General features: G+C 36.8%; 1 protein-coding gene across 1 annotated transcript in view; it reads right to left on the bottom strand.

Annotated features, from left to right (window-relative positions):
- The window catches only part of LOC150104996 (angio-associated migratory cell protein), a 151,834-nt gene extending 143,117 nt beyond the window's left edge, over positions 1-8,717 (bottom strand). Inside the window, exon 1 of the mRNA XM_090396092.1 lies at positions 8,573-8,717. Within this exon, the coding sequence (XP_090252218.1) occupies positions 8,573-8,605 (33 nt within the window). The 5' untranslated portion in view covers positions 8,606-8,717. The remainder of the gene's footprint in view (positions 1-8,572) is intronic.
- Between the last annotated feature and the right edge of the window lie 8,867 nt (positions 8,718-17,584).

The raw sequence follows: 17,584 nt of genomic DNA, 5'->3' as shown, positions 1-17,584 counted from the left end.
TCAATGAAGTTCAACATCTTTAGATGTCAATTTTGCATCTAAAGTAAAATATGTTCTTTATATCATTCACAAAAGAAATGACAAAAGCTCCTGTTTTTAAGATGTGAGGAGTAGCTTTTTTGCATCAAATCCCACTATGTTCATGATGTTTGTTGTGATTTTATAGTATAAGATCATTGCACAATTTATCAGAAGCCTGAGGTGCACTGAAAAATAATTTCATGTTTGGTCTCTAGAGTACATTTTCTAACAAAGTAAATAAATAAAATAATAAAAAATTTCTAGGCTTGACCATAGTACTGATGTACTTTAGTTTACAATCTTTCATGGGAGGAAGACAAAAAAATTAACTTAGGAATCTGATAGTTGGATTAGAAATAAAAAAATTAACCAAAGACTACAGTCCATATATATGAGAGAGTGAGAAAAATTAGGGAATGAACAGATGAATCATATTAAAAATGAAGATATTAGGAATTCCCTTCTATTTAAGTGACCTTAGATTAGCAAAGCTAATCTAAGGTCACTTAAATAGAAGGGAATTCCTAATATCTTTTGTCACTTAGATTAGCTTTGCTAATCTAAGGTCACTTGAATGTGATTTGAAAAGGTAATTTGACAATGGAGTTCTGAGAACACACACTAATCAGATTTAAAATTGTTGATAGGAAGTTAGTAATGATATAAACTTAATCACAAGATATTATCATAATATCCTGTTCACCTCATGAGGTACATAACAGTTGCACAAAATTATTATTTTGTGCAACTCATTTTTTACAACTTTATGTAATTCTGCCATTAGTTCAAGTACTATAATTTCACCAAAACCCACTACAATCTGGAAACACTCATTCAGACTACTAATCTTTTAGAAAATAGTATAATACTGTATTTATAGATTTTTAATTTTTTTTTTTTTTTTTTAAATCCTATATTTCTAAATGACTGTATAAATAGTCTTTCAGAAATATAGGATAATCAATTTCTGAAAATATGGAAAAATTTTATAGCCATAAAAGTTACACAGCCTCTGCACTATAGTAAAAAAGGATGATGTGGCATACACCCTTTGATTGGAAAAGACCTGCATTTGAATTGCACTGCAACATGAGAACAACCTTGATAAAACTTCTTCATATGAAGATGAGTTAGCTAGTCTCCTTTGAGGACAGCAAGGATTTTTCCTCCTATAAAACAAGCAAATCAGCTGAAAAAAATGCAATTAACAGACAAAAGTATATTTCATGGATAAGAAGGCAGCTGGGAAAATTCAGAAGTGGAGTCAGAGTTGCTTCACAATTTCTGGAATGACTCCAAGAAAGTTCTACATAAGAGATCCTAGAGCCATTACATCAGATATATCAGATGGAAGATTATAGTCTGTAAAGCATTGTATTTACAACATTTTTTTTAATGTTATTATTTACCTATCTCCCATAGTTAAATTTTTCTATCAAGGCACACCAAAAGAAAATTCTTTGATTTTCAGAAGAACTGAACAAATTTTGTAGGGGGAAAGGGACTCAAATTCTCTCCCTTTTCTCTATTTTTTTTTTTAAATAAATAAAACTAGTCTATAGTACATCAGTAATTGGTACTGTAAGATGGGCTAAAAGTTACATACTAGAAACCATTATTATTATTATTATGGGCAACTCCAAGGAGTCCTTAGACTCATCGAGGAAGGCCTTAAACATCATATCAAGAAAAACTATTCAGCATTCGCACAGTATCTATCACAGTCATGGCACCCACAACAAACTCTGGCAGCTTATTTCATTCATTCACCACTCTCCAAGTAAAAAACCTAGTTCTAACACCCTTACTAACTACACTCTTGCTCAGTTTCCATGGATGACCCCTAGTTCTCCCATCACCAGACCTGCTCTGAAAAATTTTCTCTGAATTAATCTTGTAAAAACCCTTCAGTAATTTGAATGTCTCAATCATATCACCCCTTTTCTACCTATCAACCAATTTCTATAACCCACAGATCTTCAATCTGTTCTCGTAAGGTTCATTCCATAGACCAGCTATCATCTATATATAAGCCATATATGACATTGTTTACAAGCCACTTCAGGCTCCAATAAGCAGGATGGTAGACTCACAACTAGAAATGAAATTTATCAATACCCACCTAAAGAGATTCATGAAACATTCATGCTCACACTGGAATTCAAAACCACAACCTGTTTGCTCGAGGACACTAATCACTCAGCCAACTAGGCTAGTAAATATAGATAAAAACATACTACTCACCCTCTCTCTCTCTCTGTGAATGAGATAGACATCACTACTGCGTAGGTTGGAGAGAGAACACCACTTGATAACTGAACTCAAAAGGTTACCTGGAATTACAGCTAGAATTAAGACTCTGTGGTTAGCATTTAACATCTGTTAATTGTATGTGTTCTCACCAATATGTCAGTTTTGCAGGATAAAGAAACTGAGTATTCAGGTAAAAAAAACCTCCCATCCCTCTAGTTCAATAAGTTGAAGAGCCTTTATAAAGGTTTCTCATCTTAGATAGGAATAAAGACAGCGTGCGTAGATGAACACGAGTTAGTGGTGGTACGAGAGCCGGCTGCGAGTTAGCAGTGGTGAGCAGTAAGACAACTGATGTGCAAGGTAGTGAAAATAAGATTTGCATAAATGGCACCGAAAAACTAATTCAAGATATGAAAGTGGATTGGCAAAGATGAGGCAAGAGATTAAACATATGAGGAATGAAGTGAGAACAATTACAGATTTGCATGGGAATGTGAGGAAGAAAGGAGCGAAAGATTTGAGCGAAATATTGAATGATTTGAGAGTGGCAATGTATGGAGATTCGATGATAAGAGGTGTGGTGAGTGAAAAGGTGCACAAAGTCTGTTTTCCATGGGGTAGAATGAACAGAGTGGTTGAAGCATTAGATAAGAGGAATATATGAGTAAAAGAGTGTAGTGGTAGTTGACACAAATGATCTGACTGGTAACAAGAAGAAGGTAAGGAGGAATGTCATGAAGCTGTTAAGGAGAGTGAAAGACGAAAGTGAAAGCATGGTAGGTGAGGTAGTCAGCATGTTGCCTAGGTATGATAATGATGAGGTGAGAAGGCGAGCAAAGAATTTGAATGGTATGCTAGCAGAGGTCTGTCAGGAGAAAGGAGTTCATTTTGTGATTGTGTGGGATGAGTTTGAGGGGCAAATACAGCTATATCAAAGAGATGGGCTACATTTGAATAGATTTGGTTGGAGTCAGTTGGAGAAACTGTTGTGGAAAGAGAGAGAGAAAATGACTGAAGTGAATGTAAGAGCTGAGGAAGCAAGAGATGTTGTGGAAGAAGGAGAATAAGGTAGGCAAGTTTGTGAATGGAGAGGTGAGTGGCATGAGTGGAGGAGAGAGAAGGAAAATGGAGTGGACAGGGTGAACACTACATGAAAACCATGGATGAGGGTTTCTTGAGTAGATGTGCAAGTGTGCAAGAAAGGATTAAGACAGTATCTGAGAAATGGGGTTAGTGGGACTTGTTATAGAAACAGAGTGTACATTTACAAATGCTAGAAGTACTCAAAACAAGGGGAATGAAACTGTAGCATTGATAGAGTTCATTCGTCCAAAATTTATTAGTATAAGTGAGAGATGGTTGAACGAGAATGACATTTTACAGGAATAGAGATGGAGGGGGTATGTAGTCTTTCATGATGACAGACAAAGCAAAAAGGGAGGAGAAGAGTTACTGATGATGATAACAGGAGTTGTATCCATCCAGGGTGGAGATACCAGGAGCAAATACTGACAGTGGTTTTGTAATGTGAAGTGGGCAGGACAGGATGAAATGTTTGGTAGGGTGTTGCTATAGATCTGGTAATGTGGAAAGGAGTGAGAAGGAATGTTTAGACAAATTGCTCTGCCTAATAAGAAAAGGATGATCATTATGGGAGATTTCAATTATGGTAATATAGACGGAAATGAAGAGACAGCATCAGGAACCAAAGAGAATGAGTTTCTTGAGTTATTAAGGGATAACTACCTTAAGTGGTACATAACATAACGTGGATAAAGAGTCTTGGATTTGATGTTGCAAATGAAGTTTCACATCTTCCTCCAATAGATGAAAGTAACCATGAAGTGATCACTTGGGTGGTGGCCAGCCATATCGAGACTTTCGTGAGAAAGAGATATGTGGAACTATAAGGCAGGTGATTATGACAAATTCAGGGGGCAGCTTGCAACGATATCATGGAATAAGGAATTGCATGGAAAGGAAATCAATTCTGCTTGGTCTCTACTCAGGAATTATAAATTATATATTTGGCTTAATCCTTTATCCAAGTGTAAGTAAACAAAGTTTGTAAATGAAGTATCTTCAGGACTGGGACAACTCGTGGCAAAGGTGGACTGAGTTCTCATCGCTTTCCTTAGTATCCCATAATGCAAAGCACATCTTGCCGACATGTATAATGCTATGCATTATGGAAAGGGTCACTACCCAGATCTGTTTTGCCCTTCATTGAGGTCTCTTCAGTGGGAGCTATACCCAGATACTAAGGAAAGTGGTGAGAACTCAGGCCACCTTTGCCAAGAGTTGCCCCAGTCCTGAAGATACTTCCGGTGCAAACTTTATTTGCTTATACTTGGATAAAGGATTAAACTAAATATATAATTTATAGTCTAACCAAGTGGGAAAAAACTTCCAACATCTTTCTCTAATCCAGAGTAATTTAATAATAAGGTATGTCACCTTTTGGCAACTGGCATATGGAAATATGACTTCTGCATTGCTTCAACCTTGGTATCACCTCTGGGTCTAGCTCCCACTGAAGAGACCTTAATAAAGGTCAAAACCAGTCTCAGTAGTGACCCTTCCCATAATGAATAGTATTATACATGTCTGCAAGGAGATGTGCTTTGTATTATGGGATACTAAGGAAAGTTATGAGAACTCAGTCCATCCACTTTTGCCACAAGTTGCTCCAGTCCTGAAAATACTTTAGGCACAAACTTTGTTTGCTTACACTTGGATAAAGGATTAAACTAAATATATAATTTATAGTCTAACCAAGTAGGAAATAACTTCCAACTCAGGAATTATCTGGCAGAAGCAAAGACAGAGTGCATTCAAAGGTCAGGAGATTAAATAATATAGGTGTAAAATAGATGCCTGAAGAGGTGAAACATGCAATCTGGAAGAAAAGGCATCGTGGAGGGAGCATAACATGAGTGGAGATAATCAGTTACATGAGGAGTACAAAGAGCAAGCAAGGAGGGTGATTCACTTAGTAAGAGTAGCAAGAATGCAGTATGAGCAGCAGTTAGCAAATGATGCTAACAGAAATCCTAGGGAGTTTTTTCAATATGTGGCCAATAGAAGAAAGAATGATTATGGGAGGATGATGTTGAACAGTTATAATGAAAGAATGACAAACATTGAGGAGGATATTGTAGAGGTGTTAAATAAGCAGTTCATTAAAGTATTCCATCCTTGATTGTAACATAATGCAGAACTTGAGAGCAGTGGGAACAGAGACAGACCACTGATAGTGAGTGAGCAGGTGGTATATAAGGAATTGAGTAAACTTGATGTCAATAAGGCCATAGGCCTTAATGGTATATCACCGAGTGTTTTGAGCAAATGTTCCAGGAATAACATCTTTAACTTAAAATTTTAACATGCGTCCAAAGGAGCAGAAAGATTGCAAAATATTTTCATTTCATGAAGGGGAAGGGAGTGATAAGACTAAGGCTTCAAATTATAGCAATCTGCTTACTTATTATAACAAGATGACGAATACATTGGACAAGTGGATGCATATATAGTAGAATATTTAGCATTTGCAAAGGCTTTCAATAGATTATCACATGACAAACAAGTAGTTAAATTGGAACAGAGATGGTTGGACAGTAGATTTAGTGCATTGGACTGGAGATTGCTGTCTGATATGTACCAACAGGTTGTGTATGGATGAGTAATATCCTAGATGAGGAAAGTCACTAGTGGTGTGCCACAAGAATCTGTTTTGTTTAGGGCCACTGTTGTTTAATTTTTATATAAATGACAATGAAAAGGGCTTAAATGGTGATATACAAATGCTTGCAGATGATGCAAAGTTGTGGAGAGTTATGAAAAGATGTAGTTTTGCAAGAGAACCTAAATAGACTGTCTGAATGGGTGAGTGTTTGGGGATGTCAGCTTAATGTCAGAAAGTGTAAGGTTTTAAAATTTGGGAAGCAAAGGTGGGATGCAGACTATAAGATTATTGCAGATATTTTGGAGGAGATGAAGGATTTGGGGTGTTGTTGTAGATAGAGACTTGAAATTTTGTACACATTTTGCTAAAATTGTGAGGACAACAGCAGATTATGGGAATGATGAGAGAACATTGACATGCTGTAGTAAGGATGTTTAGATTCCACTGTACAACACTTTGATCAGGCTGCATATGGATTACTGTGCACAGATTTGGTTGCCAAGTTTTCAAAAGGATGATAAGATGTTAGATGGGGTCCAGAGATGATTAACTAAGTTGGTTTTCTTGTCTCTGGAATGTGGAATATGAGGACAGATTGAAACAATGCAAATTACAGACCTTAGTGGATAGAAGGAAGAGGGAGAGATATGATCAAAAGGGCTATAAGTTGGTAAAGGGTAATTCTCAGATTAGTGTGAATGAGATTTTTCAATATCTTGAAATGGAGAGAGAGAGAGAGAACAAGAGGCCATCCCTGGAAGCTGTACAAGGTGGGTGTGAGGAGTAGATTTTTTGTATGGAAAGTGGTGGTGGTGGGTGATTGGAATGTATTATCTGAGAGTGTGGTGTGTGCAGGGACAGTGAATGCATTTAAGTCGAGGTACAATGTACTGTGCATGTGAGAGTGGGACCTCCTGTGATGAGTCTCTTGACTCTATAGAGGTCTGTTAATAATAATGATAATAAAACCCACATCATTCAAAGAACAACAACAAAAAAAAAAAAAAAAAAAAAACGCTAAAAGTGTGTTGAAAGTTAGTATGTTTCTTAGAAACCATACTTTTTATCTAATTACATATTCATTATATTTATTAAGATTTCAAAAGTTAATATTCTAGTTTATTATTCTTTCTATAATTCACCTTTTCCTTAATTAACATGTTAGGCTAAACAGCCCATTAACCAGTGGCAGTTAAATATATGTAAATAATCAGCTATTGTCTGTTGCCTGTGTCTTCTCTTGCTGGTGTGTTTGTGTGATGAAACTCTTGAGTTTCCAGAAGTGGGAAATACTCTGTATGAAATAAGCTAACCTTTGTCCTTAAAGTTATTTGTATCCTGGAGTGGATTGAATCCAGGACCTTCTGACACCAAAGAGTATCATCATCAACTCAATTACTGAAGTACTTTCTGCATATACTTAATAAATAAGCTTAAATTCATTTCCATTTTAAGGAACAGCCTTTCTGGTAGTAATAGTAAGTCTCAGAAGCCTTTAACAATGCTCTATTTTTTAAATGATTTGCAAATCCTCATGGAATACCATAAAAAACTAGATATAATTAACACACATATATAGCTATGATGCCTCTAGCATGGTTGCTTATACTTTTATCAGTCTGTATTATAAAAAAAAGCAATGAAAATAATTATTCTAATACTCCCTTAGATACATAAGAATTTAAATTTATTTCAAAGGAATGCCAGCTTCTGTTGTTTCCAGAATCTTCAGATTATTTATTCTTTAAAGAGTACATTCACAATATTATACTTGGACCTTTTTTTTGTTGTTGCTGCTGCTTCTTCTCCCAATATTTCATTTCAAAATATCAATTTTTGTAACCATTTTTCTTTGGGCTGGATGTAAGAAACATGGAGAGAAACTGATTACTAGTCAGGTGTGAAAATGAGTATGTTGTGTGAAATACTGAAAAACATTTCGTCTTTTTTTTTTTCTGCTCTATTGCAGACATTTATGATATAATATCTAAAAGTATAACACAGTAGGATTAATAACATTATTAATCATAATTTGTTATTTATATAAATTACATATGCCCTTAAATTGATTCTACTAGCCTGGCATAAAAATTATTTAATGGTTTCAATTTAATTTTGGTACATCTCATTAAAAGCAATCTAATCGTTTTAATTTTTTATTCTTGCTTAATATATTTCTTTATTTCAGAGAACTTATTCTCCAAAAAAGTTCTCTCTCGATTTTCTTCTAATTCTGCCCTGGTTTCACAAAACACTATTTCGCGAAGCATTTACAACTTAAAGGTTGTTTAAAAACAGCTAATTACAATGAAGTCTCTTTGGGACAAGTGATAATACGACTGTTAACAAATGAATTGTACTTCGTAAAGAAACATCAAGTTTGCAAAAAAAAAAAAAATCACCTAATAGCTATAGGACACTTGAGTTGTTGCGAACATAAATGGGCAATTTTCATTATCAAATCAAAGCAAAGTGTGACAACTAGTCTTAATTCGAACTATCTCATCATGGATTAACTTTCCGAGCACATTCCCATTCGTCTAGCTACAGAATTCACCACGTGTTAGGGATCAACACGCTTCGTTATTCAAATTTAATAAGTAATCGTATTACCTTATGTGTCACAAAATGTCGCAAGGAATCCATAAATTACTTATACAAACTAAGACTGGCATTTTCACGTATAAAGTACTATCTTCGATTCAATGACATGCTGTATGTCACTTATCTGGAATTAGCAATCTCATGAATGAGGCGCTGCGATAATTTTGCTAGCATATGCTTGCTTTGCATCTGCAGTCAATGTAATTTTGTGCACGTTTTTATTTTGAAAAAAAAAAAAAAAATAATAATAATAATAACTGAGTAGATTAACAGCTGGGGAAAAAAAATAATTCGAAGCTATATGCCTACAACATTAAGTCTTACAATCTCTTTTATATATATATATATAGTTTTTATTTTTATTTTAAGGAGAGCAACTCTACAAATAACTTCACTTCAGAATGTGTCGATTGCCGCATACATTCGTAAAAAATCCAACAATGTTCGGATTATAGCCCGCTTTGGTGCCCTTCAAGTGACCAAATCATTGTGATAAAACTGTTTGGAACTTTATTCAGGAGTAAATAACAGTTTCTGTGTTTTGTAAAAAGTTTTGTAAGTAGTTTTGTAACTAAGTTTTTTGTAATGACCACAATGCCCACTAAGATTAAGAAAAAATTGAAGATTAAAAAAAAAAAGTTATGGGAAACGTATAGAATGAGACATGGTGAAGAGTTGCATGAGGAATACAAAGATCAAGCAAGAAAAGGTGACTAGTATAGTCGGGAAGGGAAAATTAAAATATGAAAGGAGGTTAAAATTCCCTGAGGAATTTTTTTCGAAGTTAGCAAAAGAAGGACTGATTGTGGACGAATGGTCTTGCTAGATAGTTGGAAAAGGTAGACTTGGTCTAATGATCAAGGCGAATGATACCGTAGAGTTGTTTAATGATTACGTTATCAGAATGTTTCATTGTAGGATGAGAGTCTTATGCCAAACAGGATGGAGGGTTGACGGATTAGAATAATTTGCAATAATAAGTACTCTGTATATCAGCAAGGTTGTGAGACTAGGTGAAATTTCACCACAAGTCTCATGGAAGTGCGCTAAAGAACGAACAACTCCCTTGACTTGGATATTTAATGAAAGCCTTGCAAGTAGAAAAGTCCCTCAGGAGTCGGAGGGGATAAGATAGTACCACTGCAATTATGGAGTGAATTTCATGGCAGAAAGTGATTATATATAAAGGATGGCGTAAATTTAAATAATATTGGAACTGAGTGTTTGAAGGAAGCATTGTCAATCAACGTGATAATTAATGTGCAGAACGAGAAGTAAATAGAGTGAGCAGAAGAGATGAGAGTATGTGTGAACATGGACCATTAAAGCGTGAGAGTTCAGTGGCCCCCATTGGGTTGTTAAAATGTTTGTATACTAATGGCACAAGCATCGGCAACAAATATGAAACGTTTTTAGCTTGAATTAACACAATATGGTCAAAAATCATTAGCATCAGTGAGACTTGGTTATCAAAGGATGAGGTAGCTATAGGGAAAAAGTGTAAAGGATATTGCATTTTCAGAGAGGATGAGGTACACAAACTGCAAGGTTAGTGCGATTGATGACAGAAAAAGATCTGCAACAAATAAACATAGAAGGCTTGCAGTAGCAAACTCGTGCTTTTGAAACTATTTGGGGTGAGAAAAAAGTCAACAAAGCAAAATAATATAGTCAATTGCTACTATAGTCCTAAGAGTGGGATGGCTAGATATCGATGACAATATACAATGCATCAACAAATCAGTTCTATGAGGATGGGGGGGGGGGGTAATTAATGAAGGAGACTATAATTTTGTAATATATAAGTAATTATTTAATTTATCTAGGTACTGATAGACCCTTATCTGAACTGTGATGGAGAATGTGGGAATGGTGAGTGTTGGATTTACTGATAACATCAGAGAATTTCTCAAAGCTACCCGTTTTATCTCAAAATAGAGGGAGTAACTATGAATAGTGTATCCTGAGATTTGGTCTAGCATGTAAAATATTCGAATAAAAAAAAAAGGTATATATTTGGAATTAAACAGCTGGATATTATGCCAAACTTAGCGCACCACTTCTGGTATTGTTGTGGTATGAGAAACTGCAAGGAAAGAATGATAGCAATATATGAGTAATAATAATAATTTATATGGACACTCCATGGAGTAAAACGACTCATTACAGGAGAACCACTCTATCCATTAAAACAATACCTATCATGCAACTTAAATCTACTAACTGTTGAGGCACTCGCAACCTCTGACAATCCATTCCACAATTTCACCACTCTCCAAGTAAAGAACCTACTCTGCACACCTTATTAAACACATTCTTAGACAACTTCCAAGTGTGCCTCATTGCATTTCCGCTACTCCCCATATACTGAAATATTTCTTTTGTGTGTCAATCATATCCCTTTAGTAACTTGTAAGTTTCTATCATGTCCCATCATTTGTTAGCTAAACTCTGCAAACTACACCCCTAAATCTATCCTCATAGAGAACATTACACAGACCTGTCACAGCTTGGTCACTCGTTTCTAAATCCCCTCCACCACCTCACTATCCCCCAAGAAACGCAGATGACCAAATTTGTGCACAGTAGTTAACATGCGGCCAAATCACAGCCTTATAAAGAGGGATAATAACCTCTCTAAATTTGCTGCTAATGTGTGCTTCAGGGTTCAAGTAATCCTCTGAGCTATTTCAGCAAGTCTTGCAATAATTTCAAATCTCTATCCATGCTCACTCCCAGATCCCTAGCCTTGTCAATTTCCTGTAAACTAGGACCATCAATATTATATGAAGTAAGTAATCGTTTCATCCCAATGTGCATTACCATGCATGTTACAACATTAAATTGACAACCATTCACCTCAAGGGCTCATATTAGCGAGTACTGGAGTGGCAAACCCGAGGTAACTGAAGCAGGACCCTGCCTTAAATTTGTTAGATTACCAAATATGCATTTGTTATGTTATCTGTAGATTGGTCTCTCCCCTTCTTTCTTTCCTTTTTTTTCTTCTTGCTCATTCTCCCAATGCTATTAGTGTATTCGAGGGGCTAGGAGCGAATATTTCCTATTTCATTTCATCTTATACAGTTCTCCAACATCAGGCTCTGCGACAGGCTGGTTGGGGTCTCCGAAACATAGATTATAAGACATCAAACCCAACAAGACGTTCACGATGTAGCTGGAGCGTACTCTACAAGCTTCGCGCTGTAACTTCGCCACATAGGGATAAAAAGTGGAACAGAGCTATCTGCTGAAGGCTGGCATAGGCCTAAGATGTTAGGCCATATGTCTTGATTTGCAACACTTACAATGGAACACTGACTGGATGAAGCCGCGAATTGGCTGATAGGCTGAAGCACAGACATGTTCACATCGCTTGCATCTAAGAAACAAAATGAAACGGGGCAAAGGCTCGTGACGTTGGCGAAAGATATAAGATCCTATACTATACAACAACAACAACTGGCCCAAAGAGAGTAGCCACATCAGTTCGTGAGTGCCTACGGGACTACATAACTGAAGTTGACCGTATCTCTGACAATCTGATGAGAATCCGGATTGCCACAGAGACCATACCTGTACGCAGGGCCGCGCCAACACGAGGGTACAAGGGGTGCACCACACCTGGGCAACAACATTGATAGGGCGTCATTTTATGTAGCTAATATCTAATTTGGATTATACAATGCAGTATTAGGGGTGGCCGATAAAAGTTTGCACTAGGGCGGCAAATACCCTTGGCATGCCACTGCCTATACCCATTATCTCCTGCCACTTACCTAAGCCAGGAAGCCCAGCTGAGCAGCATGCAAATTTTGGGCAGACTTTGAAACATTCATCTACATTCTACATCATCAATGCCAAATTTGATGAATCACTAATTATTGGTTCAGATATAAATGGCCATGTTGGCCATTCCCGAGATGATTTTGACTGTATACGTGGTGGTTGTGGATATGGAACCCGCATTGATGGAGGTGAAGCATCTTGAAATGCGCTGAAGTATGTTATCTGGCACTAGCAAAGACATTTTTAGGACATGCCCATCGCACCTCATCACGTATTACAGGGGTGGTCATAAAACAAAACAAAAAAAAATACTGGATGATTCGGAGAAGATACCTGAAACTAGTGATAGACTCCAAGGTCACTCCATCAGGCAACTTTGCTCCCCAACCCCGCCTCCTGATTCTTGATTTTTATCTCCAACTTCGATCACTCAGGAAATTAATAACATCTACTGAATGAATAAGTGGTAGATACTTGCTAACCACTTGCAACGTTATAGATTCGATCCCTTCAAATTAGAATCTGACAACACAGCCAGAAAATATGGAGTGAGACTATCACTAAAATCCGGGCAAGCGCCAAGTAAATTTTAGGTGCAACTAAACAAGGCCACCGATTCATAGACAAGGAAGTTTGGTGGTGGAATAAAATGTCAGCACTTGGTGAAGGCCAAGAAAGATTCATACAAGAGCTGACTACAATCTAGAACTGATGACAACCCTCACTCAATACCAACTCAACGCCAACTCAAGACAATTGTTAAACGAGAAATATCGGCAGCAACATTTGAGCACTACAACAACCTGTATACTCACCTGAACAAACTTGAAGGGGCTAATGACATATAATGGCTAGTCAACAGACACCATGCCACAACAGACATTAGCCATATTATGCATGTCAAAGATGCAGGACAGCTACTGCAAAAACTAGCAGACATCCTCCAACGATGGCAAGATTATTTTAATCCAAAATATGTAACGAAGAGAGCCCACATCCTCAGATTCCCACTGTTGACCCTATTCTTGAGGACCTACCACTTATCACACCCACAAAAGTTGAAAATGCCATCCGTGCTACGAAAAGCCGCAAGGCAACCAGGCCTGATGATATTCCCATAGAAGCGTGGGAAACATTAGGATAACGAGGTGTGGAGTTTTTGACATTACTGTTCAACAACAAATGCATCGTGGAAAAACGAGATCCTATCTGAATGACAGACTAGCACTACAGTGCCGATTTGGAAAAGCAAACGTGACCTCACTGTCTGCGCTAACTATTCTCCTCCTCTGCTGCACCATGAAGGTTTTTGAATGCATAATCGATTCCAATTTAAGAATCTTTGTTACTTCATCACCAAATCAATGTGGCTTTGTAAAAGGTTCTAGGATGACAGATGCAATTCATGCTGTCCGCCTACTAATGGAAAGACAGGGAGAAAATTACGACGGTCCACATGGCCTTCCTACACCTGTAGAAGGCGTTTGATCGAGTCCCTCATGAACTTTGGTACTCTCTACGCACCCTGAAGCCTACATATGCTGAATGAAGTTCCTATACACTAACATCACTAGTTCCATTCGCTGTGCTGTTGGTGTCACCAAGCCATTTAACATTCAGGTAGGCTTCCACCAAGGATCTGACCTATTTTGACTTCTGTTTAACCTGTGCATGGAGACAATGTCTGCAGACCTGCAACAACCTCACCCATGTACCTTACTATACTCCGATGATATCCTTCTGGCCCACAAATCCAGAGCGGAACTTGATTAATAGTCAACCAGTGGAAAACACGACTTGATGTTTTGCTTTTAATCCTTTGGTTTGCGACTTAAGCTGAAAAAAACTGAATATTTAGAATCTGTCACCCAAATAGTTGGCACATTTCTAGTCAATGATACTAAGACCTCTAATTTTCAGTACCTCTGATCCGACATGACGTCTGATAGTAGTATCCTCCCAGTCGCCAGAACACGCATTACTGCTGCCTGGCTGAAATGGCGCCAGGCCACAGAAATCCTGTGTGACAAGAAAATATCCTGGCGCCCGAAATCCAATATCTAGCACAGTGATCCGACCAGTTGCACTTTAGGAAGCAGAGTGCTGGCCTGTAACAAAACAGTATGAACAGGCACTACACGCCACGGTGATGCGGATGCTCTGATGTAAATTTGGATCCACACGACTAGACCATATTACAAATGATGAGATCCGGAAAACTCTTGATGTTTCCCCAATCCCAGAGAGGATGATGGATGGACAGCCTAAAAAAGATATGTGGGCCATAGCTGTCTGCCATACTGATGCTGCAAATCGAATGAATAGTTGGCCAAATGCAAAATAGCAGATCATACACCAAGTTGGGCATAATGATAGGAAGAAGAAGAAGAATTGACAACCATTTGTCCTTTGCCCATAGAGTGGAGAAGTGTTGTGTAATACCATTATGTGAAGGAGAATTCAAAGCAAAGATATCAAGTTACAGATTTGTAGTAGGTAAGGTATTGTAAAATTTGGGGAAAGCGGGAGTTCAAAAATGGGTAGATAGGAAGATGATACTTTATAGATGATGGAATGTTCTGGGGAAGTCCTGACTTTCTAATTCACTGTGCTTCTATAATGAGGTACTTCATCTATAATATTTTGAGGAATACCTCATGATAATGTGTTAAGCAAACTAGAGAAAATGAGAAGGGATATGTGGTTGATGAGACGTATGTGAGGAAAGTTGCCTGCCTATTTGTATTGGCCAATTTGTTTAATTTACTTGATAATGATAGCGAGATGATGATGATTTGATGGTAGATATTCAGTTATTCGTTAATCATCCTAAGTTAGGGCAGGAGGTAATAATAGTAAAAGTAATGTGTGTGGGGATCATGCAGAGTAACTTCAATAAACTGAACTTGTGGAAAATGGTAATGGTGGTTTTCCAATGTGGCAAAATATAAAGTTATGCAGTTTCGATTGAAAACCCTGTAATCTCTGTATTTACATTTATGAGAAAGCTTTATTAGAAATTGAAAGCATAGTGATCTGGAAATCATAACATATGGGGGAAATGGAGTTCAGTAGCCATATTTCAAAAACTTGCATAACAACGCAGCAAATTATTTCGATGTTTAAAAAACACATTGAGAAGGAAATCATTATTTCTCTCTGTAAAGAGTCAATGCTTTCACAGCTAAATTACTGTGTTCAGAGTGGCTCGCCTGAGTGTCCTAGGGATCGCAGAAGTGACGGAGAGAATTCAGACAAGTGACCAAGATACTACCAAGCTGGCGAAATGAATTGTGTCATGAAAAGTTGAAGATTTGTGAGTAAGAAGAACTGGTTGTTGAACGAAAGAAACATATTAAAGGGGCTTTATGGAATTGATGTTGGGAAATTTGTTCTTCTATTGCTGGAAAAGTAAGAATAAGAAATCACCATTGGAAGTTGAGTAAAAATGTGGTTAAGAAATATGCAAGATTTAGATATGTTGCTATGAGGATGTCAAATTAGTGGAACAGATTACTAGAATAGGGAATAGAATAGGTGGTCCTGAGTGTTTGTTGGTGAATCAGTTTAAGCAAAATATGTAGGTATCATGTGTATAATAATTAGTGTGGGCCTTCCATGATAAGGCTTTAGACCCCCATGGAGATGCACGGTTAGTAATAATAATAAACACCAACTATGATATCAATAGCAATAACGTCATGCCTATTATCACAACTGCACTAAATGGCTTTGAATATAATATCCAAAGGCAACTTCCAAATAATCTCCTTAAAACTCATATTGGAATTTAAATACGGTACTAATTTAATGAAAATAAAGATATTTTAATTGCCATTCTGATTATAATAAAAACACAGATAATGGGCTAGCCCCTTATATTCCCTCCATAGAAACTAGACGAGGTCGTATTTCTGCCCTAAGTTTTGGAGATTAGGGGCAAAATAAAAACAACCTTTCAGTTTTTAATAAAAATCTGATGGTTTAAAAAAAAAACTTTAATTAAAAAACGCCCTTTAATGTTTCTATCAAATTTCTTAAATTTCAAAAAAAAAAAAAAAAAAGTGGTAATGCCTTTTATTTTTGATAGGAGTTGGAAATGCAATTTCGCTGTATCTAACACTAACGGATTGCAAAAATTTAATGGAAACCAGGGTTTTATTCCCTGTAAATCTGTTTTTTGACCACTCATATTAAGAATATCGTGGCGAAACGTATTCTCTCTCTCTCTCTCTCTCTCTCTCTCTCTCTCTCTCTCTCTCTCTCTCCCTCTCTCCCTCTCCCTCTCTCCCTCTCTCCCTCTCCCTCCCTCTCTCTCTCTCTCTCCCTCTCTCTCTCTCTCTCCCTCTCTCCCTCTCCCTCCCTCTCTCTCTCTCTCTCTCTCTCTTTTCTTTTTTTTCAGATAATGATGTATAATGTTAGGAACAGGGAAAATATAATAGCATCAGTTATGTTCTAGACTGCCCTTCCAGTGTAATCTTCGAACACTGATAGTGATAGAGAAAGCTAAAATGACCAGCAACATTGGAAACTGATTGGCCTTATGTCTTGAATAGTACCGAATGGTCGAAAAGGATCTTGCTTAATAGAAAGCATTATCGAATTGTATTTATTTATTTTATATCATCACGGAGGGGGATTATTTTTCTATAATGAGATATTCTTTGTGCTTAATTGAACATGCACATATAGAGAATGTGGTAAGAATTTCCAGTTGTGTGTATATGCATATTAGCCATAAGAGGGTCTGAATATCTGATGAGGCCTGAGGATAAGATGAATATCAGTAAGCTAAATGTATTTAGAATTTCTCTCAGGTTAAAAACTAACAGTTTATTTCGAAATTCACATCATTCTGATGTGAATTTCAAAATTTTTGTGGTAAAAGAAATTTTTGTGGTTTTAATGAAAATCACTAACAGTAACGAAATTAAAATAAATGAATTTCCTGTAACCAAAAATAAATGCATAAAGTTGTCAATTCCATATGGTGTTCAGTTCATTCCTCAGAGATAATTAAGAATTATTGTCCATTTTTTAGATAGAAGTAAAGTTTCAGTGGAGATGCGAATGAAAAAGTTATGTTTTTAACAGACCTGTGAATTGCTGTTACACAGTAATGACATTTGCGTCCATAGTCCTAGACAGCAAAAAGAAAGGGAATTCTAGGTTAGAATCTGCTCAATGACTAGCGGAACTTTTTCTAAGCCTTCCTTGGACAAGTTCCCAAGT

This window comes from Typopeltis vanoorti, chromosome 7 (genome assembly GCF_054136105.1).
Source record: "Typopeltis vanoorti isolate ZY-2024b chromosome 7, IOZ_Tvanoo_1.0, whole genome shotgun sequence".
Lineage (NCBI taxonomy): Eukaryota > Metazoa > Arthropoda > Arachnida > Uropygi > Thelyphonidae > Typopeltis > Typopeltis vanoorti.
The sequence above is the reverse complement of the archived record's forward strand: the minus strand, read 5'-3'. Positions and strand labels throughout refer to the sequence as shown.